The 24,483-nt window shown below is 42.9% G+C and overlaps 1 protein-coding gene across 4 annotated transcripts in view; it reads left to right on the forward strand.

The window, feature by feature from the left end:
• Positions 1 to 952: 952 nt before the first annotated feature.
• WWC3 (WWC family member 3) overlaps positions 953 to 24,483 on the forward strand; it is a 107,493-nt gene continuing 83,962 nt past the window's right edge. For all 4 annotated transcript variants that reach the window (XM_075428286.1, XM_075428295.1, XM_075428304.1 and 1 more), the window contains exon 1: positions 953 to 1,237. In XM_075428286.1, the coding sequence (XP_075284401.1) occupies positions 1,023 to 1,237 (215 nt within the window). In that variant the 5' untranslated portion in view covers positions 953 to 1,022. The remainder of the gene's footprint in view (positions 1,238 to 24,483) is intronic.

The raw sequence follows: 24,483 nt of genomic DNA on the forward strand, positions 1-24,483 counted from the left end.
GCCGGAACTCTGCGTTGTGGTCTGCAGCAGGCTAAGGTCAAACCAGAAGCGGGTGCTCTATGCTCCGCGGGAGGAGGTCGAGGGACAGGGCTGGTACGTGGGGCAAGCCGGCGGTGCGGTATTCTGCCATCCGCCACCCACCGCTGTGGTCTTCGACGCCTCTTCCCCCGCCACCTCTCCTGGCTCTGTCCCTTCCCCGTGTCCCTACGCACGTCCGGATCGCTCAGCACCCCCGAGGCTTTTCGGGTGACCCAGCCAGGGCCGGGCATGGCTGCCCTTTTCCTTCGTGCCTCCCCGGTCCCCAACGGGCCGTGGCAGAACGCAGGGCCCAGGGCGGCAGAGGACGGGCCCCGGCCCGGGCCCAGGCCCCAGAGCTGCCGCTCTCTCCCCGTAGCCGACGTGTCCGTGTTCGGGCCCGGCTTCCGCGGCGCGGGGTGCGGCCGCCTGGCCGGGCCCCGCCGCTTCCCTCCTCCCCCGCCGGCCGGGCCGGGCCGGGGGAAGGGGCCGGGGCGGGAGGCTCCCGCCCCGGCCCCTTCCCCCGGCCCGGCCCGGCCCAGCCCTTGGCGGCGTGGGAACAGCCGGGCGGGGCGGAGGCGAGGGCCGGGCCCTGTCGAGGGAGGGACAGGAGGGAAGATGGCCGGGGCAGGCGCCGGGCGGGAGCTGGGGGAGGCGACGGCGGGGCGCTGCTGAGCGGCGGGGCGGGGGCGCTCGGGCCGGCGGGCCGAGCTCGGGGGCTGGGAGCCGCGGCGGAGCGGGGCAGGTCCCGGGCGGGGTTAGGAAGGGCGGCGGGGCTGGTCCCGGCGCGGAGCGGGGCCGGCGCGGGGGAGGATGAGCCCGGCGCGGCGCAGCCGGAGCCGCCCGAGTCCCGCTCCCTGCGGGGCCGCCTGTTAGTGCTGGAGGAGGAGGAGGAGGAAGAGGAGGAGGCGGCGGCGGGCGGCCGCGGGACGGGAGCTGCCCCGGCGGCGGGCGGGGAGCGGGTTTCGGCCGGAGCTGGGCGGCGGCGTCCCGGCGGCGGAGCGGCCATGCCGTGGCTGAGCGGCGGGCGGAGGCGGCGGCAGCAGCAGCAAGTGGCGGCGGGGGGACAGGGCGGCGGGCCGCCGGCGGGAGGGCAGCGGGGCCGGGAGAGCTCGGAGCTGCCGCTGCCCGCCGGCTGGGAGGAGGCCAGGGACTTCGACGGGAGAGTCTTTTACATCGACCACAACACCCGGCAGACCTCGTGGATCGACCCCCGGGACAGGTAAGGGGCGGGAGCCGCCGGCGGGCGAGGGGGATCTCGGGGGGAGGAGGGCCCGAGCCCGGTTCGCCCTCCGGCCCCGCCGCCGAGGGGGGGAGAGGGCGCGGGGAGAGGGGGACCGGGACCGGTCCCCCTCTCCCCGCGCCCTCTCCCCCCCTCGGCGGCGGCAGGGTCGAGTCCGTCGGCGACATTTTCCTTCCCCCGTCCGTGGCCGCGGGGAGGGTGCGGGCGGCGGTGCCGCTGTCGGCGGGGCGCTCCGCCTCGCCTCGCTTCGCCCCGAGGCGGGAAGGCGGGTTGGGGGGGGGGCCTGTCACACCGGCCCTTCTCGGCCGATGCCTGAGGAGACCCGAGGGGCAGCCCGGCCTTCGCGTTGAGCTCGGTCAAGAAACCAAAGCCAAACCCGGGAACCGGGGCGGTTTAGGCTGTGGTGGCCGCCCCGAGCGAGCGGTGCCTGTGTGCGGGGGAAGGCGGGGGTGCCGGAGCCTACCGCCTCGGACAGCCCCGCTGTAACCCGGTGCCTCGGCCGCTCTGATTTATTAGCCGGGCTGAGCTAATCGGCGGCAGCGGGCTTGGAGGCAGGCTGAAGTAATTTGGTAGATTACCTCCTCGTAAAAGATAACGCTGCGTGGAGGTGAGCAAACTCCCGCAGCTGATGTGACGAACGCGCGGTCCCGCTGCAGGTTCGCGTCCCCCGGGCCTGGCGGTGCGCGGCGAGACCGAGCGAGGCCTTTTCGTTTTAATTAGGGCGAATAAAGGCGGGCAGACCGGGTGCTTTTCGGCAGGGCTGGCTTATAAGCGGCGTTGGAGCGTCGCAGGTCGGAGGTGCAAGCGTGGGCTGTCTGTGGCGGGTCCTGCCCAGCAAACGTGACCTCGCTCGAAAGCGTTCGCCGAAAAATTTCCACGCGGGGTTAAGCGAACGCAAGTGTCGGTATTCTAGGTGCCTGCGAAACAAGAAACGTGTGCCTCCGTGTATGCTTTTCTGCATTAAACAATGTTTTTATAGTAAGCGAAAGTTGGACAAGGACAGTTTGAACCTTGGCCAGAGCTACCTTGCCAGAAGTATGCCTGGAATGCTGAGCAGGCCGCAGAAACAGCGAAGCGCAGTCTGGGTTAAGGACTGCAGTCATTTGAAGCGATTCCTGCAGTCTTGCACAATGATACATAACTGTTTAAATAGCGTAAATATTTACCTACCAGATCAAGATCTTTTGTCTTCTTGTTTAAACGTACTTGCGCATGCACATATTTTTTTGCTGAGGCATTAAATATTTGTTAGTGTGCTTTAGATAGCACATTTTTCTACATGTTGTGTATGCATTTTAATGATAGCTTACTTGCAATATGCTGTTTTAAAGGTAACAGATGACATAACTTGCCTGTGGCTTCTCCACATGTCATCCTTTCCATTAAATTTCAGAGGATATGCCATTTTGTCTTCTGGAATATCTTGCGTACAGACAATAGTAAAAAAGATGTAGCCATTTACTGCACTGTTTAGAATCAGTTACCATTCATCTTAAATAGTATTGCTAAAATTATGACTTCGTGTTTTGAAGAAATAATTGAAGTTCCACACGATGCTTGAAAATTTGCCTAAATATTTCACACCAAAGTTTAAACTTAGATTTGTTTTTCATATTGGGTAAGAACAATGCAGAATTCAAGTAGCAGGGGCCAGTTTTATGATTGCAGAGCTAAGCTCTGGTTGAGAATAGACTACTGTTACTTTAGCGGGGTGTCTGTGTTGTTCTGCATAGCAGAAAGTGGCCAGTCTTTTTGGTTTTTATTGCAGCTATTCAGATTCTCGTGGGCAGCAGCAAAGTAGGAAAGGATCAGGTTAGTTGTGTTCTGCGAAAGTTTGGAAAGGCAAGATCAGAGCAGCAGGGAAATGGTACTGAAGCTGTATTTTTGCGAAAAGAAGTTGAAACAGTGGAGGGCAGAATAACCTGCTTGTATCACACGTACCTCAGCATTCTGAGTTTGGCATAGTGTGACAGAGATCAGCCCCCCATTTCTGTGTTTGAGTGGTTTCACTTCTATCCAGGAGGAACTGGACAAAACTATGGTACCTCAGGCCATGCTGCCCTTGATTAGGGCTCTGAGAATCAGCACCTCCAAGCTTTCCTATGGGCAGTAGTCTCATAAGCGTCCCCACAGGCTGCTTATGCCCTGTAGCTGGCACTTGGCAGCTTGTTTTTCTTTTCAGCGTTCCCCCCTGGGATTTCTGAGCCTTTTGTATAGTTTTGTTAGTGAATTTAATTTGAAGCAGTTATATGATTAAAAAAACCAGACCAAAAATCTCCTGCCTCCCACCCCCCAACTTTTTTTCCTGTTGAAGCTGAGAAGGAAATACTAATTGGAGAAGTTGAGGAAGGAGAAATGTGCTCTCTAAATGATTTTGGAGTCTGGGAAAGAGAAAGCGATGAGGGCAAGAGAGGCAAGACAAAATAACACAGAGTGAGAGGGGATAAAGGGCTCAGAAGTGGATACCTTCTCATTTTCTGTGATAAGAAAAAGTGGAATAAATAAAAAAAGAGGGAGAATAGTAGAAGAGTGATAAAATGAGCAGATTTGAGAAGCATCTTATCTTTGGTATCAAATCAGTGGTTAGGCTGGGGAAGGTACTGTGTTGATCTATGTGGATTGTGTGTATGAATAGATTGCAGACGGTTGTCTAGCAGATCCTGTAGGTCTCAGAATGGAGCTGTTCAGCGCACATTCATCTCGTGGTAGTAGTTGTCTTTTATCTTAATAGGCTGTATGTTCTTCAAGGCAGCAAACTGCCTTTTTATCTTGTGTTTGCACAGTGCTTGCTCTATTGAGATTCTGGTCAATAACTGGGGATTGTAAATGATCTTACAGAAGTCTGACTATGTTTGTAGTTGATATTGATGATCCTCATGGCACCGAGGATCTTATTACTGTTGTTGTTTGTTGCAAGACTGTGTTTTCAAGTGCTTAGCAAAAACTGTTGGGAGTTTGGTAAAAGCTTTCCAAGCTGGTGGGTCTTGTTAGATTTTGTTGCATGTGGAAACTTCAGCTAAAATGTAGCGTTGTTCTTTTGGAACAATGCTGGGAGGGAGGGGGTGTTTCCTTTAGCTTCTTAATGTGGGTTGTCTTGTTTGTTTGAAGATTTAAATCATCTTGTTTTGGGGTGAGGATTTTAAGACTGCTATAGCTTACAAGTTTTGCGTGGAGAGTCATCCGTTTTGGCCAGTTTGGGAGGCCTTGAGAAATCAATATGGGCTGAGTTAAACTTAGATTTTGGCATCTACGTTTGCAGCAACTTCCTGCAAGCTGGACTGCTGGTACGTTAATTGAAATAGGGGAGTTGTTCTGTCTTGTGTCCTCATCAGCATCTTAATTCTGAGACCTAAAAGCTGCTTAATTTGAGCCCAGGAGAAAAACTCTCACCTTGTAGAGGAGGTGGGTTGGAAACAGGAGTATGGAACAAGTGGGGTTGGCCTTGGAATTTGACAGAGGGGGGAAAATTTCGGTGAGTTATGGAAAGCAAAGCAATCAGGAGTGGTGGGTAGGGAGAAGCAGGATTGCACCTGAAGCCTGGGAAGGAGAAAGTAGGGAAACTGGACTGAGAACTGGTAGGGCAGGGAATAACAAGTAAGAAGAAACCGGTCTGCTGAGGGTTCAGGGTGTGAGGGTGTCAGCTCTTTTCTTAGCTGTACAGGGAACCCCGAGGGAAAAGAAGGAGCACTGAGTTTGGGTGAGGAATCTTCAGAGTCAGAAAATACGCATGCAAGGCAGTGTGCAAAGTCTAGGTGAAGAAGGGAGGATAGGTGGAAGGTGAAATAGAAGAACTATGTGTGAAATTAGAGAGTGAGGGTCAGGAAGTGTAAGATGTGCTCAACAAGGAGACTGATGAAAAATGAGAATTGTAGAGACTGGAAATAAGAAGGGAAGGCTAATGGGCTTTAAACAAGGAGTCAGCTTGGGAAAGTCTCTAGGCAGGTATCTGGGTTGTTAGGGGTGTAGAGCAGAAATGCTCAAGTGAGGAATGGGCAGAAAAGTCCAGAAGTGCTGGCTGTTTTTTGCTGAACTATGTCAGGACTCCTCATTCTCATAGTTTATTTGCTTTTAGCAAATGTCTGTATTATGCAGTTTGCCTCCTCTCTCTGTGGAGTAGGACAAAGACAGTCCATTACTACTGTTGTTTCCTCTGTTCTGGCAAGAGGCAAAGCGAGGCTTTCAAACCCATGGGCCGGTGTGATGCTGCACAATGCAAAATCTCTTTCCCCGTTTTGTTTTTATAAAGAAACAGGAGATTGCAAGTAAGAAGCTTAAATCAAGAAAATATTCATGTCAATATTCAAAGCTAGAAAATTCCAGACTCAAGTTGCTTAACTACTTCTTGTTTTGTATTAAGAGAGCATTTTTAGTGACAAAGTACTTTTTCATATATTTTCTTGCCTTATTTGGTACATGGAGAGGAGCAACTCTGAGGCCAGATCAGAGGGCTGTGAAGTAGATCAGAATCGCTTCTGAAGTTTTTTGCTGGAATTGGAAGATGTGCCCCTCACTAGTGAGGCAAAGGACCTTTTGGCACAGCAGTGCGTGATGTGGTTAGAAAGTCAGTGGCCTCTTTGTCAAGGCAAGAGAATATCTCCTACAGTATTGGAACGTACCTCTCCAGTTGACATTACTCAGCAATCCAAAGACAATCAGAGAAAAGCATTTAAATAAAGATTTTTCACAAATAGCATTTTTCCGGGCCTGGCACCGAGAGTTGCAGTTAGTGTCATTCAGTATTAGAATTCAAATACTCCTATTCCAGAGCATCAGAAAGATGAAGGCAGTAGAACAGTTATACCACTGCCATTTTTGAAAATTTGCTTGAAGTTCATATCTGTTTTCAGACTTTTTGCATCTGCTTCCTTTTTGTTGTATTTTAATTCTCAGCTGTGTTAACTCACAATTTTGAACTAATACTTTTTGTAGAATGGGAAGAAAACAAAGTGATTATTGACCATTATTTTAATATCCCCTCTGAAAATTTTATGATGACTGGACAGAGTTAAATCACATGCTTTGTTTTACTGTGATGCAGGCTGCTAATGTAAAGCATAAAATATAACTTATAGTGTACAGAAATGTATTTTTGGAAGTGATACTTTGGAAATGTCAAAAGGGGAGCAGAACTACTGATTACTAATTTGGTTGTGATTTTATAAATTGACTCCCTAGGCTGTCAGTGCAAAGCTCACAAGAGATGTAGATGGTTGTAGAAAAAAAAAAAGAAAATTGAACGAGTATGGATCTGGAACATGCACTTTCCCATGAGAGCAAGAGAGCTGAATTTATTCAACTGAAGAGGTTTTTAAGAAGTGCTTTGAGTACTGTTCATAAAAAGAGATGATACCGGAGACTTTAGAGCTCTTTTGTTTAGCAGATTTATAATAATATCTGATAGCCAGAAGTTGAAACCAGAAATATGATACATTTTTAATAGTAAGAGATACTAAATTTCGGAGTAGTTTTTCCACTCCTTTAGCTCTCTAGATGAAATTACCTAGCTCTGTTTTTTTTGTCTGATTTAGGTCAGCTATCGCTTGAAGTGCCATTGTCTATGACCGTCTATTTCTACTGCCTCCATTGCATGATATATCATTTGACCTACATATAATATGTATAGCTAAATGTATCTTACATGGATTGGAAGAGTAGCCATCCTTACATTAGAAAGTGGAGAGCTTCTCTGTCTAGTTGTTTCTCTTAACGCAGCAAGGAAGAAATCCAATTTATGCCCGTCACTTGAGGCATCTGGGTCACTGCAGTTGCATCATTTGATTACCTCAAGTTAACAGTAAATACAGTGGACTTGACAGAATTTACATTAGAAGCATTGGATATAAAGTAGTACTTGGGGTCCAGATGTTTTGAATTTTCTGTGCCAGTGTCAAGCCTGGATGCAGCCACAGCGCGGATGGGAAAGCTGTGCAGCTGTGTGGCTGCTCTCCTGGCATGTGACTGGGAATACATGCTGCAGCACATGGTGATGAGAAGGGCCTGCGGTGCCCTAAGCCTCCCCGGGCAGTCTGCACATATTTGTACTTTAGGTCTTGTTCAGAATTCAGAATAATTCAGGAACATTTTTAAAGGCTTGCTGTAGCTGACATTTGTTTTGAAAGTTTCACACATATATATGCCGTGATAAATCTGCTTCTCTGCCTTTCAGGAGGGGGAGATACGTTGGTATTTTTTTTTCATCCTGGCTGGTGTGCCTTCAGACAGGCAGATCTTTAACTTTACGTGAGTGAATGCAATGGAAATATTTATGATTAAAAATCAGTGTAGGCACAAGTGTCCTAGAATTAATGTTTGCTGATATTAGGTATGTTTTTCAAGCTGAGTTTTTAATTTGATGGATAGATTCTGATAACAAGTAAATGTTAATCAGCAGATTCATGGTCAATAATTTTAAATTATTGCTCCCCCCCACCTTCTGATCTGAGCTATCTGATTTAAATGTTTTTAAAAAGTAGCTTTTAATTTCTTGTCAGATTTTTGTCACTTGGGAAAAAGCAATGACTGTGTGAAGTTAGCATTCATGTTTTCTTGTATTTCAGTAGTTAAAAATGCGTGCTACGCCTCCAGTCATTGAGGATTATAAATCTTTTTAGTAGTTTTTCAGTGTCTCAGAAGGTAGAGGTGGGAGGCACCTGCTCTTTCTTCCTAAAGGTTAAAGGTTTTCTGTATAGTACAGTAGTAGTGAGTTATGGTTTATTTAATTGGTTTTTGCTGGTTAAAATACGTACACTTTGAAAATCTAGCTTAGGTAGTATAAAACTGCAAGACCTAATGCATGGGTGCTAAAGCATCAAAACAGCTCTGTAGCCACGGTAACCTCGTTAACAAAAAAACGCAGTTAAGCTTCTTAATGTTTCATTAAGGTGAAGATTTTTTTTGCGTGCATGTGTAGTTTTTACCTCTAAATGGAAGTATTTTCAGCAATTAGAGAAGGAATGCAGACACCTGCCTTATTGTATTTGTGTGCACGCTAGAAAGGGCTAAATTAGCACTTGTGACCTCAGTGTGTTACAGCAATGCGATGACAGATGTTATGAGGGCTTCTCGAAGGGTTCTGTGAGATGGTATTGACTGCCTCACCTATGAGTTGGGTCTTACAAACTGAGAAACCATGATCTGCCGGATGTTGTCAGCGCCCAAAACTGCTGGAGAAGGTACTTTCCTATTTCTTGTATGTATAAGGCAATGTCTATGTGAGTCAGTATAGGCATAGTGGTTGTATTTATTGTCATTAAACAGCACCAAGCATTGTTAAAAGAGAATTGAGTATTTGCATTAACGTATCTTCTGAAGGGTGTGTGGGGGAAGCGTCTGCTTTTTGGGATGTGTAATCTGCACATGTGAGAATGCAAGATTTGAAATGTCACAAGGCTGAGGCTGGGTTTTAAGTTCTATTATCTGGAGAAAAAAATTCTTTGTTAGGCTTGGATTCTAGTGATAAGTTTAGTTTGAGAGATAACAACTTAGTGTTTTTAGTGAATGTAAATATAGTGACAGAACTGTGCAAACGTAAGAACAAATGACTTGTAGGCAATAAAAAAAAAATTAGAAACTTATCTATAGCAAAATCCTGTTAACAAGCTTTGTAGAGGTGCCTGTTGAATATAATGTTGGTTTATGATTTTGTGTTCTTTACCAGAAGGTAGAGCTTTGTAAAGTTGTCTGTGAGGCCGAACAGAAGTATTTAGTTGATATTTTGGTGAAACAAAGTAAAGCTGATACTTTTTCTGCCTCCAGTTAAAAATAGAACTTCCTGAATATTTTGTCTGCTGCAGATGTGACAGTTCACATTCACCAGCAAACCCAGCCAGGACTGCAACTAGTTTCTGGTCGAAAGAAGCTAGCTAAGGAAAACACGCGCTAGGTACTTTTCCTGCCTCTCTGCCTGCTGTAGCAGAGCAGCAGCGTGCACGCTCAGCAAGGTTTTGCAATACATCACCCTTGAGCTCCCGGTTAGGTGCTGCCGAAATCAGCAATGTCCTCCTTGCCAGCCGCTTGGTCTCATCCCTCTCTTGCACTGGTACCAGTGCTTATCCGACGTTACCGTGAGACGAATTAGCCAAAAAACCCTATGTAGTATTTCATTTGTCTGTTTTTGGGGAGGGTAGTTTGCAGCCAGTTTAGCTCCCTAAACTGACTTACCTTCAGGGCAGATGGGTATTTAGGTGGCTTATGTCAATTAAGTTTAATTCAATAAGAAATTGGCTTAGTCAAAAGTGATGAGTCAGTTTAAAACCTGCTTCGTGTAAATCCTCTTTGTGAATGGCAGTCCTGACTACTGATTTTTAAAATACCCCTGTAATAAAACAACACATCTCTAAGTAATCTTCAAGTTATGCTTAAAAAGAAGGATTAACTTTTCAGACGTAAGACGGGTGTATAAAAGCCAACAGAGTTGATTAGATAGGTGTCAGGGTCTGTTTTTCAGTTGAGTAGAGGCATTGAAGGGACTATTAAGAACTGAGAGGGCTACAAGCAGTGGGATTGATTTGGTGACTGAGTCTGGGGTATCACCCACAGCTTGGAAACACTCGCGAAAGGCTTGGTGAAGTCAGTGGTGAGCGTTGCCGTCGTTGGCAGGGTGCAGAGCTGCTGCGTGAGAGACCAGGGGGGTGTCTGGGGAGGGTATCAGCAGTGCGGTACCTTGGAGGTGCATGTGAGAGGGAGCTGGGTATAAGATCAGCTAGAGGTGGGGAGGATCCTGACAGAGGAGCGCCTCCAAGTAGGATCTCGGTTTGGTGTAGAAGCATAGAGTGTCACTGGGGAAGGGTGGAGCGTGAAAAGACGTGTTGAGGTAATAACAAAAAAACACAGAGCAGCTATTGGGGAGACTTGGAAAGATGGCTTTGTCACCAGTGTTTGGACCTATGGAGTACTGGAGTATTGTGTCCAGTTCTGGGCTCCCCAGTTCAAGAAAGACGAGGAGGTACTGGAGAGAGTCCAGCGGAGGGCTATGAGGATGGTGAGGGGACTGGAACATCTCTCCTACGAGGAAAGGCTGAGGTAGCTGGTCTTGTGTAGCCTAAAGAAGAGAAGGCTGAGAGGGGACCTTATAAATACTTATAAATATCTCAAGGGTGGGTGTCAGGAGGATGGGGCCAGACTCTTTTCAGTGGTGCCCAGCGACAGGACAAGGGGCAACGGGCACAAACTGAAGCACAGGAAGTTCCGTCTGAACATGAGGAAGAACTTCTTCCCTCTGAGGGTGACGGAGCACTGGCACAGGCTGCCCAGGGAGGTTGTGGAGTCTCCTTCTCTGGAGATATTCAAGACCCGCCTGGACAAGGTCCTGTGCAGCCTGCTGTAGGTGACCCTGCTTCAGCAGGAGGGTTGAACTAGATGATCCCCAGAGGTCCCTTCTAACCCCGAACATTCTGTGATTCTGTAATTCGTCAAAGGATGGTGACGTTGTGACTGGGCAATTTTTTAAGGGACCTTTTTTAAGGATCAAGGTTGAAATTGCCCGTTCTTAGAGGAGGATGTTGTAATATTTGAATTAGATGAACAAGTTTTTTGTCTCTGCTTATTGAGAGAAGCAGGGACTTTGATGTTGAGTTTTTGCCTTGTTACCGGTTCCAAGCCTATTTCAGAGAGATAAATCCCTTGGTTCTCAGCTAGTTTTTGATGGCAAGGGAACGGGGATGTAGGCTTTGTTCTGCCATGCTACAAGGGTCTTGATGGTTTCTTGATGCTGTTCCAGATAGGAAAATTAATTTGGACTTAGTATAATTAGGGTGTGCTAAAAGCACGGCGAGACAAGATCAGTTGATTTTAATGGCCCATTGAATCCTTTGAGTCAGCCATTTAATACAGCTAGCCTCCTGGCGAGGCTTGCTCTAGATATATGTTGCACGACTGAATAATCTGGAGTGCTTCTTAGTTTGTTTCTCTGCTTGTCTTTTTGTGGGTGTTTGCTGGAGTAGGAAAGGTTCGTGCATCCAGTGATGAGCTTTGTGGTCTCCCCGTGGTTTGCAGGATGGAGGCGATTCTGTGCTGTACTGTTAGCTCTTTTGGCTGACGGAGCTGATTACTGTCGAGGACTGAATTAGCGAATATCAAAAAATGAAGTGACTGTGTTTTTTATTTGTTGTTTTCAGAGACTTTTCTATTTCAATATATTTAATTGGCAATGGGACAAAAATATAGTACAGTGATATCAACACCCTTGAACCCGCACTGGAGAATGAAAGGCTATCTTTCATAGCTTTCTGAGAGAGTTATTTTCAAGATGAAATATCTATGGATAATCTTGTTGAAACTATTTTGATTTATATTGTACTTAGGCTGAAGCTCTTTCACACACACTGTGATTAGGATTCTTTATGGTGAAATGCAAAGTTTGGTATCAAAGCTGAAAATGCATAATATTTCAAAATTGATTTATTTAATCTTGGATTACAGTTTAAACAGCTAAAAATAAGACTTTTAAAAAAACCTTAATGCACAACACGTTCTTAGAATGGAGTGGTTTATCCATGTTTGGGGAAGCAGCTGAAGTACTGCATAATTATCTAATTCTATCGCATAAACAAAATGTGACACACTTCTCAGAGGAGGTTGTAGTCCAAAGTTACTTGACTTGAACAGCAGTTCCATGCATACTTAAAAGGGAATTGCAGAATACAAGGTAATCTACCATTGAGATTATTTTTTTTTTTTTTGGGCAATGTAGGGATAGTTAGTAGATGGAGAAGGTATTGCATGTGTTCAGAAATTACTCTTTAAACGTTTGTGTGTCTTCTGCTTCCCCCAGATTACAGCTTTTGGATGAGACTAAAACTCAAAGTGTGAAAGATATGATACAGCAAAAAAATCCCTGAACCCCAAACTTCAGAATGAGTTAATGACAAACACACACAAAAAAAGAATTAATGACCATCATGGCTGTTGGATCATAGATCAATTTTAGTAGTATCTAAATAGTCTCTAACACTGTAATTGATGACTAACACTAATGATAATTGTCAGGTTATGAGCTAGAGAAAGTGTAACTGACCTATCCTGTATATAATAAAAAAAAAAGGAAATGCGTGTAAAGACTGGAAATGTAATTGAATTGTGACGAATTAGCTATTGAAGAACATGTATATTCATGCAGTGTACTGAGTGATGACACTAAAAAAGAAAAAGTGTACACTACTTTGTGTTGGTTTGAGTTGTCTTATCTTTGCTTTTCTGCCAGCTCATAGTTTATTTGAGGAGAAACCTAGTGGTGCTCTTGTGGTTGTCGGTGTACTGAGATTTGTGATAAAGAGGCACCATGTGCTCGAGACTCTGCACGGGCATTTGAATTCCACCTCTGTGTTTTTAATGCAGCTGCTCAGTTGGGCCGACTGAATTATAGAAGTATTTGTTTAGAAAAACGTTTACTAGCACCAGCTTGCAGAACAGATGGTTAAAAATGCTGTCCTTTGAAATGACGATCTAATTTGTGACGTGTCTTGTGATTCCTCTGTGTAATCAAATACAGTCCTTCCCTAAATACATCTACGTGTGTGAGCTTCCAATTTCTTCATTTGATTATACTTTGGACAATGAATTCTCCTTTTAGAAGTACTTTGATACCTATTGTAGCCTGCTTCTTAACTGAAGTTTAATTTTGATGCTTCTGTCTCATCTGTATAGCAAAAGACATAGTTTTGACTAAGTCTCCATGTTTCACAGAGGCTTTAAAAAATCGGTTTCCTCAAAAGGAAAGCAAAAGCATTTTAATTAAAAGAGGTCAGGAATTTTTGGACCAGCTTTATTTTGCATCTGGACTGGTTAGCCATAAATTTGTGTTGGCTCTAGGGGAACTATGGGAGTAAATCTCATGTCATCAAGAGGAAGAACTCTTATGAAAACTTCCCTTTGATTTCACTCCATTCTCAACCCATGGAAACTGCAGCTTAATGCACACATGGTCCAATATTTTAATATACTTGTTCATAGCCAGGACTTCAGAAAGAAGTGACTCTCCAGTTACGTGTATTAATCAAAAGTAGCTACAACATACTTATATAGGAGTCCAAGAAATAACAGATTTCTTAAGCCTTTTGCCTTAGTCAAGGAGAGCACGCACAGAGATGGAACGAGAGACTTGGCCAGATCCTTCCTTTCGTGTTGTTTGTATTTAATAGTCCTCTGTACGGATTCAGCTAAAAAACTTCTTGAGATCTCATTAACACTGTCTAATGTTAGAAGAGAAGGCTGAGAGGGAACCTTATAAATGCTTGTAAATATCCTAAGGGTGGGTGTCAGGAGGATGGGGCCAGACTCCTTTTAGTGGAGCCCAGCGACAGGACAAGGGGCAACGGGCACAAACTGAAGTACAGGAAGTTCTGTCTGAACATGAGGAAGAACTTCTTCCCTCTGAGGGTGATGGAGCACTGGAACAGGCTGCCCAGGGAGGTGGTGAAGTCTCCTTCTCTGGAGATATTCAAGACCCACCTGGACAAGGTCCTGTGCAGCCTGCTGTAGGTGACCCTGCTTTGGCAGGAGAGTTGGACTAGATGACCCCCAGAGGTCCCTTCCAACCCCAAACATTCTGTGATTCTGTGATTAATACACTGAATTTAGGATGTGTTTTTTTGATCTTAATGAGTGGCTAGTTTCAGGTAAGTTCCTTTAAATTGATCTGTGGCGTGGAGCCTGATTACTGTTCTTAAAGTCTGTTAGTTAAGTGCCTTCTATTCAGGAAGATGATGAGGGAAGAAACTAACTGCTGAACCCTGCATGCATAATTATCTTAAACAGTGTTAAAGTGGTACATTGGGATTTTGTTTTGTTTCGTTTGGGTTGATTTTGGGTTTTATATGAACAGGGGATAGCTGCAAATGTTTTTCCAAGAAATTGCAAAATAAACCCTTTAATTTTTGCTTTTAAAAAGAGCTTTCTTTTTAGCCTGTTTTTGGAGTAAAATGTGAAGATGTTTATGATCAAGCTGACTCTGGAGTTCTGATTGATTGCTCGTACTGTGAAGATACTGTATTTCCAGTTCAAGGAATTATTTTCCTGTTATAAAATAAGCTCCTTTGCCAATTCCCAGTTGTCTTTTTTAATAGTTTTCTGTATATGCTTATATGAAATTTTGGAGAAGTGTTAGACATTTCCTCAGTTAAACATGATAGATGGATTGCGGAGCAAAAAGCCTGTTTAGTCCCTGAGCAGGTATCCAAAAACAAATACATAGGAAGGAGTATGTAGATGTTTTGTGCAATGTCATTTAATCATCTGAAATTTCAGGCAACTTATCATCTACAAGATTTCTTGCAGCTATAGCCTCAGTGCTTCTGTTGATAAACATTATTCTGACTTTACAGTTTGGAAAGTTGGAGTTGAGAAATGTTTGTGGGAAATGATCTGTTGAAGATTTCCTGAGCCATTATCAGTTTTGTGGTGTTGGGGTTTTCTTGTTTTGTTTTGTTTTTAAAAAGAAGAAAAAGTACAGTAGTATTTCCTGTCACTGGCTGTGAGTGGCACTCAGAACCTCCTAGTTCTTTGTACTGAATCTGGTCTTAGGGATTCAAGGACATCTTGGGGAATTATCAATTACCTTAGTTTTTAATGGATTTTCAGAAACAGCTTGTGGGAATTTTGGCACAAATTTTGATATCCCAACTTTTTTTTCTTCTAGGAGTGTGTCATGTGCTTAGAAAAAAAGTCTTAAGTTTTCCGAGAAGGGCATCTAAAAAACTTGAACGTTTCATTGAGCTTAGATGTAAACCTGTTTTCATGCTAAGCCGGGCTATAGGATGTCTTTCTGTGACTTAATAAAAGGCAAAACACCAGATAGTTTGTAAGGGTGAAGATATATATATGTATGTATATATTTATCTTAAACAAGCGTGCATAAAATTTGTCACAATATTCTGGAAATCTAACGGACTAGATAAAGCTCCAGTGATCATGAAAAATTCTCCATTTTTGTAAACGTCTCCCTTCCCCTGAAATATCAAGTGCCTTGTACGTAGACCTTGCTAGAGGTACAGGGTGAGCTCTCTTGTACCAGAGTATGCTGTAATACCGTGTTAGGTAAATTGCTTCTGGGAGTAATCTTGTAGATCTGTCCGTGCCTGTTCAGGGCTTCTGTTCGGTAACAGGACGATGTAGCTGATCTTGTTCTCTGGACATCTGCCGACTAGGAGATGTTCCCTTTCACAATACCTGCCAACAACTCTGAGGCGGTAGTACGCTTTCACTGCTATTGACCAGGACTCGGTTTGGATCCTTGAGTTAAAGACTTTCTTTCTTTCACTGGTTTCTGACTTGCAGAAAGCTTTTTGGCCATTACCTGGTTCTTTTGAAAATAGTATCTGAAAGAGGATATTGATAACCTTTTTTCTTCTAATCCTTTAAGTATTCAGAATTTTTAAAGACTTTTGTTGTTCTTGTTGGAAAATACGACTATGTCATTTTATCGTTAAAACTTACTGTAATAAATTTCTGGAGTATCTCCATTGTGTAATTATGTACGGTATGCGAACATCTGGGTTTTTTGAAGTTTTGCACATATGACTATTTGCCCACACTGTTCTTCAGATATTTGTTTTATTCTTGCTGAATTGAGTTGATAAAGAAAATCATGTTTATTTTTTACCTTTTACAACTGGAAGTTTCATTTCTTTGCATTTAGAATCTATGGAACACTTATAAAAGGCTTTTCTGCCCTCTTCAAAAAGTAAATTACCCTGTGTCCAGAACTGTGGTTCCATTAGGAACACCCCAAAACTGTGGAGAGTGTCCTGGCTGTGGAAATTTTCTGCCCACCCTCCAGTCTGTGAATGGTGTTCTCTAAAATGCAAGTCTTTTGAGATCATATGTTCATTTTTCTGTCTTTGGCCCTTTATGTATGTGCTCTTGAGCTCATTTTTCAAAGTGGATGAAGATTTTAGTATTTTTAGGATATGTCTCCTGTAAAGAAGAAAATGTTTTCCTGATATGTTATACAGATTAATAGGCTCTTACTGTGATGTTAGTACATTACTTTATGTCCTTTACTGTGATTTCTGTCTCAAATTAGGAATACATCATTTTTTTTTAATCCCCACTAGCGACGATGGTCAGATGTATGGGCTTGTACAAAAATGAATTCCAAATAGTTGTCAGAGCACTTTGGTTAAAGAATTTCTGAAAGTTTTAAGATTACACCTGGTAGAATTTAAAATACATGAGTTTTGATGGGGTTTTTGGAGTTTGCTTCTTTCTTTCTTTCTTTCTTTCTTTCTTTCTTTCTTTCTTTCTTTCTTTCTTTCTTTCTTTCTTTCTTTCTTTCTTTCTTTCTTTCTTTCTTTCTTTCTTTCTTTCTTTCTTTCTTTCTTTCTTTCTTTCTTTCTTTCTTTCTTTCTTTCTTTCTTTCTTTCTTTCTTTCTTTCTTTCTTTCTTTCTTTCTTTCTTTCTTTCTTTCTTTCTTTCTTTCTTTCTTAGGAGAGGGAAGTCTGTGCTGTGAATAGAGTGCTAATACAGGAGATTTTCCTCGAGTCCACATTTTACTTGTTTTATATATTTTCTGTATGTTAACAGGCATGCTTTTAAATTTTTTTTTTTCATGGTAAAAATAGCTTGCAGCTTATTGAAAAACAAGGCAGACCTGTGCCTCAAAATCCGGATGAAACTGCTGCTCAGATGAGGCTCTAAAGAGGGCATTTGTATGTTGTGGAATGAATGGCATGCCTGCACTAACTCCCGCAGGCCGGATATTTCCAAGGTATCAGACGGAGCTGTATGTACTGCTCTTTTCCCCCTTCAGCTCCCAGGGTTTCTCCCTCGGTAAGGTCGAAGAACCCCGGCCCCTGTGGGGAGGAGTGGGGGACGGGAAGGGGGAGGAAAAAATGAGCAAGGTGACTGTATGTGCTTGTATGATTTTTTAATTTTTATTTTCCACCCAGTCTGTCCTGCGACAGTTCTTAGGCTCCTTGTACTTGGTGAGCTAGCGTTGTTTTTCTAATCATTGTTCTTTGAACAGGGTAGTTAGGAATTTCCTGTTCACGTTTTACTACAATGGTTTGTTTAAAATGATAGACCGCAGTCTTTTTCCTGACCTAAAACTAGATTAGCCTTGAATGTCGAAAAGAAGTCGGACAAATAAAGACGATCGTGTGTATTTGCTTATGTCGTGGAGAGAGGGCTTTTAACCACGGGCTCAGTTCTATCAAATACCACAAGTCATGTTTCTTAAATATTTATTAAGACAAATAAACATAGTTATTGTATGAACTGGCAAGTCTCCAGATTCCTATCTCTTTGATTCCCATGGGTGGGTCGCTTTTCATCAGGAGAAATATTTTTAATCAAGATTCCGATACCTACCAAGTTACTGAATCCAGCGTTACCTCAGCTCTCCCCTGTCTCCCCATTGTTACACTTGTAAAATGCAACAACATAAACCTCAGCAAAGTTCAGGTTGTTAAATGTGGCAACAAACTATCAGGAAATACTCAAATTAGGAATGAATTTGCATTTTTTCAAGGCATCTGGTGCCAGTGTTAAGGAAAACGTGATGTAGTCTTTGTATGTATTACCATGTGTTTGCTTTCAAATTTGGGTGGGGGAAAAAAATCTCCCAAGCCTGGCAGTGTTAGATGGACAAGGAATTGCAGCATCCTTGTTATACAACTGATGTTTATTTAGGACAAGTTCCTTATATAACACTGCTAATCTATGTAGGTAGTGCACACCTGTATTGATGGAACAGTGCAGGTAATAAGGCTATTGATTGTTATCTGGAAAGAGATAAAATTACAGTGTTTAAAAACAATATGTGACCTCCACCTTTTTTTTTTAAAGACAGAAAAATTACTGTAACATAAATTGTATTATGGCGTGGAACAGAAGTCTTATACAGTTTTGGAGGGGTGGAGTATTGATTGCCTGAGTTGACTTCTGAGAGCGTTATTGACAAGCATCAAACTTGTGAATGTACACTTTGTGCAATGCTCTTGGGTATTTCTAATGCAAGAAGGTCTGTGAAAATGTGCATGTGAAATTCTAATAAACTGCTAAATTAATTTTTCTAGCTGGGAGATGTCAGATTTGTAAGGCTGTGAAGTCTATAGCTGATATGACACACAGGCATGTCATTACAAGGGTGTTGCCAGTTAAAATACTCAGCTGTTATGGTATTTCCAGCTTAGCATCTAACTTTGTTCCACCCAGCAAGTAGTCACATAAATAGGACTAGCTTTGGATTTTTAAAGGAAACATTTAATGTATTTTTAAAGAAAATAACATTTGGAAGGGAAAATATTTGGGTAGCTTGCACGTGAATGTCTAGGGTAGGACAGGGAGATGCCTTGCAGGGTGCTGAGCTTGATGTGCTGAAGAAGATCACAGGAGATGTTATGTGGAAAATGTTACCATTTATAGAGATCAGGTATTTCCGTGAGTACCGGAACTAATGAAGTCTGGTTTCCTGTGGGTTTGTGTCTTATGGCTGATTGACTTTGGTGACTGGGAAGGTGAATGTTCTGCCGGACACTTTTTGCCTTGTGTTTGGGTATTTGCATCTGCTTACTCCTGAGCAGATTTTCTGATACCTGATTAGGTGTAAACTTGGTCTTCTTGCTTTCTACTAGGCCTCCTGCTTTCGTAAACTTTCATATGTATTTGAATTATCTAAGACATTTCCCTAAAATTAAAAACTCATCAATGGAATAAAACCCTGATAGACTTAGGTCTATTAATTAATATTGGTATTAATAAAAATCACCCATATTTTTATGGGAGGGGGGACTACAAGCCCTTGATTTTTTTTTTTTTTTTATGCCTCTGTTTTCTGCTAGCTTCTACTAGCCAGTTCATGGAAACAGAAGCCAATTCCCAAAACCCAAGTGGGGTTTTTACCTAACAAGTAATAGAAATAAATTTTGAGATTAGTGTGCCAGATGTTATGGTACAGGCTTGGACTATAATCATTCTGTGGTGTGTGTGCAACTGCCTGGCTTTTAGGTTTGGTTTCCCGTATGCGTGAACAAACAGTGCAATCTCGAGTAGAGATCCGGAGTCCTGCAGAAGGTTTGTCAGTGAGATACCTGCTATTAATGTACCTCCTGGAGCTGTTAGTGGTGGTTTTTTGTTCACAAGGAGCAGAGCTGTGTTGCGTGAAATACGGTCAAGGCTAGTAGGTGCCATTGGTTTTGCTGTCAGAAAAGATTGTTCACTTTGGTTTTGACCTCCATTAAGCACAGGTTTTTCTACCTGGAAAAGCTGGAGTTCAGTAAGCTTGGGTGTGAATAAATAGGGCCCTCGATCTTCCATGTGAATGCTTTTCGTGTAGCAATACGGGTGAGTAGTTTATTCCACTAGATGAAGTAAGTGAGGTGAATAAGGTGAGTAAGCAATTTCATTATGAGACGCTCTCAGTTGTGTCTAAATGCTATGTTGCAAATTCGGCTCGTGCTCTGAGCTGGTCGGGAGCCAGGTGGCTGTGGTTAATTCATCGCCGAACCTGAGCTAACAAGCCCTGTGTAGGCTAGGTTAGATTAGATGGAGCTCTGTGCCACACCAAAGTGGCTGGATTCTGTATGCGTGAGAGCCAGGGCACAGCTACTTTGGGTCTGATGGAAACATCCTGTGTAGCCAAACTCTAGAAGAGTTTGTGTGGAGTAATCAATTTATTATCTGAGTTTACAGTACCTTTACTGTAATGTTACTTTCTTTAAAGAGATCAGTTGACGTTCTTTTTGTGCAAGTTGTAGGTGCTAGTTATTTCTCATAGCGTTGTATTTATAAAGCACACATAAAATGTGTATCGTGATAGGACGTGTCACCAGTGTTAGTTAAATGTATTCAGAACTTTCTGACCTGTTGATTTGCAGTAGCATAGCATTTTGTGTATAATAAAGTTGTCTTAAGCAAAGTTCTTTGAAATAAAACCGTGACTTCAGAAAGATTTCAAATATAATACAATCACAACAGCTACTTGGAAGAACAAGTTGAATCTTCAAAATGGGTGATTAAATTACTCTTTTCAAACACTTGACAGAAACAGAAAAATACCTTGAAGTTTTTCTTCCCAGTCTTCCAAAATCCTGCTTTTAGATTCACTGCCCTATCTCCCAGCTGTATTACTGCCGTGCCCTTTCTGACCTTCTCTTCTCGCTGTTGTGAAATACCAGTCCTAAAATTTTGTTTGCCTGTTTTAATCACGCCTCTCCAAAGCAAGAGAGAGTATGGTTCAGTGGTACAGGTATGGGATTTGGGAGACTGAGGTTCAGTTCTCTGGTCTACCACATTTTTTTTTTTGTGTACTGTTATTTTTAAACTGCTTGTATCTGGTGTTTAGGTGGGTACCAGTTAAGGTATTTCTTAACTTTACAGTGGTGTTCTGCTTATAGATGAATAATGTGACTGTATGAATACAAATAAAACGAGTAATGTAAAGAATCAGTTCTCTTTCTTTCTTGCTCCGTTTGCTAACGTTCATGCTTATTCTTTATAAAGGACTTCCTAAATCAGTGATACTTTTGACACTTTCAGTTACAGCCTTCTGAAGGCAGAAGACCTCGGTTCCTGAATCTTGTATTACTTTGCCTAGAGATTTGAAATAAGGTTTTGCTGATGACAACAGGAAGACCTGTGGCAGTGTGCAAGCTTGATTTGAGGATGGAATGGTGTGGGCTCTCTCTCCCCCCCCCCCCTTCCTACCTTGCCATCAAAGGCAGTAGGTGTAATATTTTTTAAGGAGAGTTAAAAATTGTTGAGATTTATTGATCTTCATATTATGATTGTGCTTCCCGAGTACAACACAATAAATGTAGAGGTTTCTTGTTTTCTGCAAGTGTACTTTCTCTCATTTGTTAAGCTGTGTTTTTTAGCTGTGTAGCTTGAGTTAAGGGTTTTCTTTGTATGAGGTTGATGGGGGGGAGTAGTAGGTGTCCACCACAGTATAGAATGGTTGGTGGCTTACCCTGTAGCGGTTTTGGGGAAAGCAGTAGCCATAAGGTCATCAGAACACTTTGGAAATTAACAAGATGCGTGTGACTATTGGCAGCATGCAATAGGGAAAACGGTATTTAGAAGTCAGCATCAACTAACTGTAGTTCTTCTTCTGCGGTACTGCGTCATGAAGCTGTCGGCGTGTGCTGCTGTATGTGTGTGTCTATGGGGAAGCACACGTCTGATCTGGAAGGTGTGTTTGAGAAAGCTTTTGCAGTTCTGGAAATTGGAGATCAAAGCGGTGCGGGTTCAAAACAATGGAAGAGTGTGCTGGGCCTAGTTGTACAAAATACATCAGGATGAGCTGTATTGAGGACAAGGTGAGTCCATTTTCATGGCTGCTTCTGAAGGAAGCGAAAAATAAAAGTGAAATTAATCTTGGATCTCTGAAGACAATATTTTTTTTCTTCTCAGCATTAAAGTTCGATGGATGTTTAAAGTTTCAAGAAGAACTTGTCCATGCTTACAATATCTCACAATATCTTTAATAGCTGTTAAATTAAACCATGCGTTAGACAAGCTGCTATTGAAAATGGCATTTGTGTAATTTGTTTTCCTTTTAAAACCAATTAGAGTCCATATACAAGAGCTCTTTAAACATTTTTGTTTACTTTTGTACTGTTCTTGGATCACATAAAATGTTACATTGTGAAATCGTTTTGGCTCAGTTGTCAATAAATTGTGTGTTATCCTTTTCAGTATTCTGGATTTATATTATGGCAACAGCGATGCCATCCTGTCCTTTGCTTCTGTCAGCATTCATTTTCTGGGAAGAAGTAAATGCTGAATAGTGCCCCTTTTGTGTGTTTGCGGGAATTTTGAGAAGTACAGATTATTCAATCAGTAGAAATGTGCTTGCGTCCATGGATGTCCGCCCTGAGCATCGCTGTAGTGCCACCTCAGAAAGCAGTGTGGTTTAGAGACGTCTAGGATAGTTGATTTGCTGCCTTGCACGTTGCTGCCTTGCACGTTGTTCTAGAGAGTTTGGGGTTTGGTTTTTGAGGTTTTTTTTGAGAGGGGGAAATGTAGGTGTTCTTCCCCAAATCAGCATTCCACTTGAGACCTGACTGGTGTCTTAAATTAGTGTATTTATTACTGCTCCTCTGTTGCGAGGAGTTAGTGAAAATTAATCGTCTGCGTAAAACTACCTTTTGCAGGAATTAGAAGCATTAACTCATTGTGAGTAATATGCATTGCTCAATATATGGCCAGAGGGAAGGAGGGGGTCTAGACCAGTCATATCTGTAAAACTTTTGCTACATTTTAATGGAAGCCTAACAGCAGGGTTTAACTGGGCGTGCGTTGAGGCTCCTTGCATCAGAGGGCTGTTCTGAAAAGAGACTGAAGGTGATCAGATAGACTGAAAAGTAGTACTGCTGAACGGTGACTAAAAATACCTTGTTAATTCTGGGGGGGGAATAGATTTAACGCAATAGGATAGTTTATTTAGCTGGTGGTATCTTCATTGTACTCTAATTAGAATTTGAGAGCAAAATTGTCAAGGAAGTTGACTTCTCAAGGACGTTAAAAATTTAGAATCAGACTTGCAATGATAATGATGAGTAGGGAAGGGATGGACTGAAGACCTTTGCTCTTCTGACAACTTCCATCTTCAGTAATTCCTTGTTGTTGTGCTGTGGCAGTACGAAACCAGAAAATCCTGTGAATAAGAATCCTGTGGATTTAACACTGGGAAGAGCCGAGCGTGGCGATGTGTATGAACATCTGAGTTCACTTATCGGGGAGTAAGACCTGCAAAAGGAAGCTAGACAAAGGTTGACGGCAGAAGACAGGTTTTCCTGGCAGCAGCAGCGGTCTAGGAAACAGTGAGAAAATCTCGTCTTCGAACTAGTTGTTCAGTTGTGGCATAAGTACAAGATGGGGGAGGAAAGAGGGAGTAATCCTGTTTCTTTTTCCACAGCTGTCTTACGAGAGGCTGTCTTCTTGCTTAATGAGTAATAGTAAAAGGCTTTTAGAAAATGATACAACATGAAAATGTGTGGAGTGGAGTAAGTGCGTAAGAGTCATTACCACATTTTTCTCGGAATTTCCTGTCATGCTTGTACGCTCTCCTGCCTTCCCGTGCGCCATAGTTTCCCTTTCAGTTCACTCGGGTTTCCTAATAGCCCTTGAGGAGCTGGTGGTAGATTTTTGAAGTCCTGGTCTCTTAAACAGCCTTTAGTCACACAACTTTCAGCGCAAATCGGGCATCTTCCATCTGGAATAGTAATTGTGGTTCAGCCTGCTTCATGCCCTCCTTTTACTGGATCTCCTGAAGCAATGCTCATCAACCCAACTAAGCAAGCGGGCTTACAACACTTCTGAAAACTGGATTTTTTTCCTCTTTCAAGCTACTTGGAGATTGAATCAGTAGATCTTTCAGTAATTGGAAATAGCTGGTATTGTTGGGAAAAGTTTGCCACCTGTCTCAAATTATGCTGATCAGCTCCTAAGTCCAGAAGACAGTTCTACCTACCATCTTCAAAGACTGAGAGGGTCCCATTGATAGTTATGTCTTGCGCATAAATAATTTTGAAGGAAGTAAACTGGAGTTAAAGAAACTAACGGTTTAGATGCTTCCTCTGCCAGTAACACAAAGGGCTGTGAAATGCAGAGAACAGTTACCCTGACAAGGCTTCGTATCATTTCTGTGGGCGGGTTATTTTCTGTATTTTAAGTAAAGGAAACATTATGTCCATTCTGCTAGCACTGAGAAGAGCTTAGATTTTAATACGTCAGGCTGCTTCTCTTCTGAATGCGTCTGTCCAACCTGCTTGTTACTCAGTACCAGACAGGCCTCTTGGAAATGCAAATCTTTTTCTCCTTCTTCCTCCACTTCCTCTCCTGCAGTGCATTTCATCTGCATTTCTGATGGCTTTGTGGCTTTTCTGTTGTTGCAGAGTTCTGAGTGCTCTCTGCATTAAAAATAGATTTGATCTTTATCTGTGAAAATAAGGAGAAGCTGAGCGGAGATTTTAGTTGCAGTTACTATGAAAAAATAGTCTTAGTGAGCATGTTGAGGATATGTCTCAAAACACAGTAGTGTCTCCCTTTGCACACCTTTCTTTTAATGGTTATTTGGTCACTCAGTCATTACATGTGTTTTAGTAGTTCATTTCCTTCATGAATATCTAATTATTTCCTGAGTAGCTCCCAGTGTCCGTTGTTTCTTTTAACCAATCTTAACAGATAAATGGATTAATTAGGTGGTTTCAAAACGTTATCCATGTCAAGTTCCTACGTTGTTACATCTTAACCTTTCCTGAGCAGCAAATGAAGCATTCATATAGGGG

The sequence above is a fragment of the Opisthocomus hoazin genome, chromosome 1 (genome assembly GCF_030867145.1).
Source record: "Opisthocomus hoazin isolate bOpiHoa1 chromosome 1, bOpiHoa1.hap1, whole genome shotgun sequence".
Taxonomy (NCBI): Eukaryota; Metazoa; Chordata; class Aves; order Opisthocomiformes; family Opisthocomidae; genus Opisthocomus; species Opisthocomus hoazin.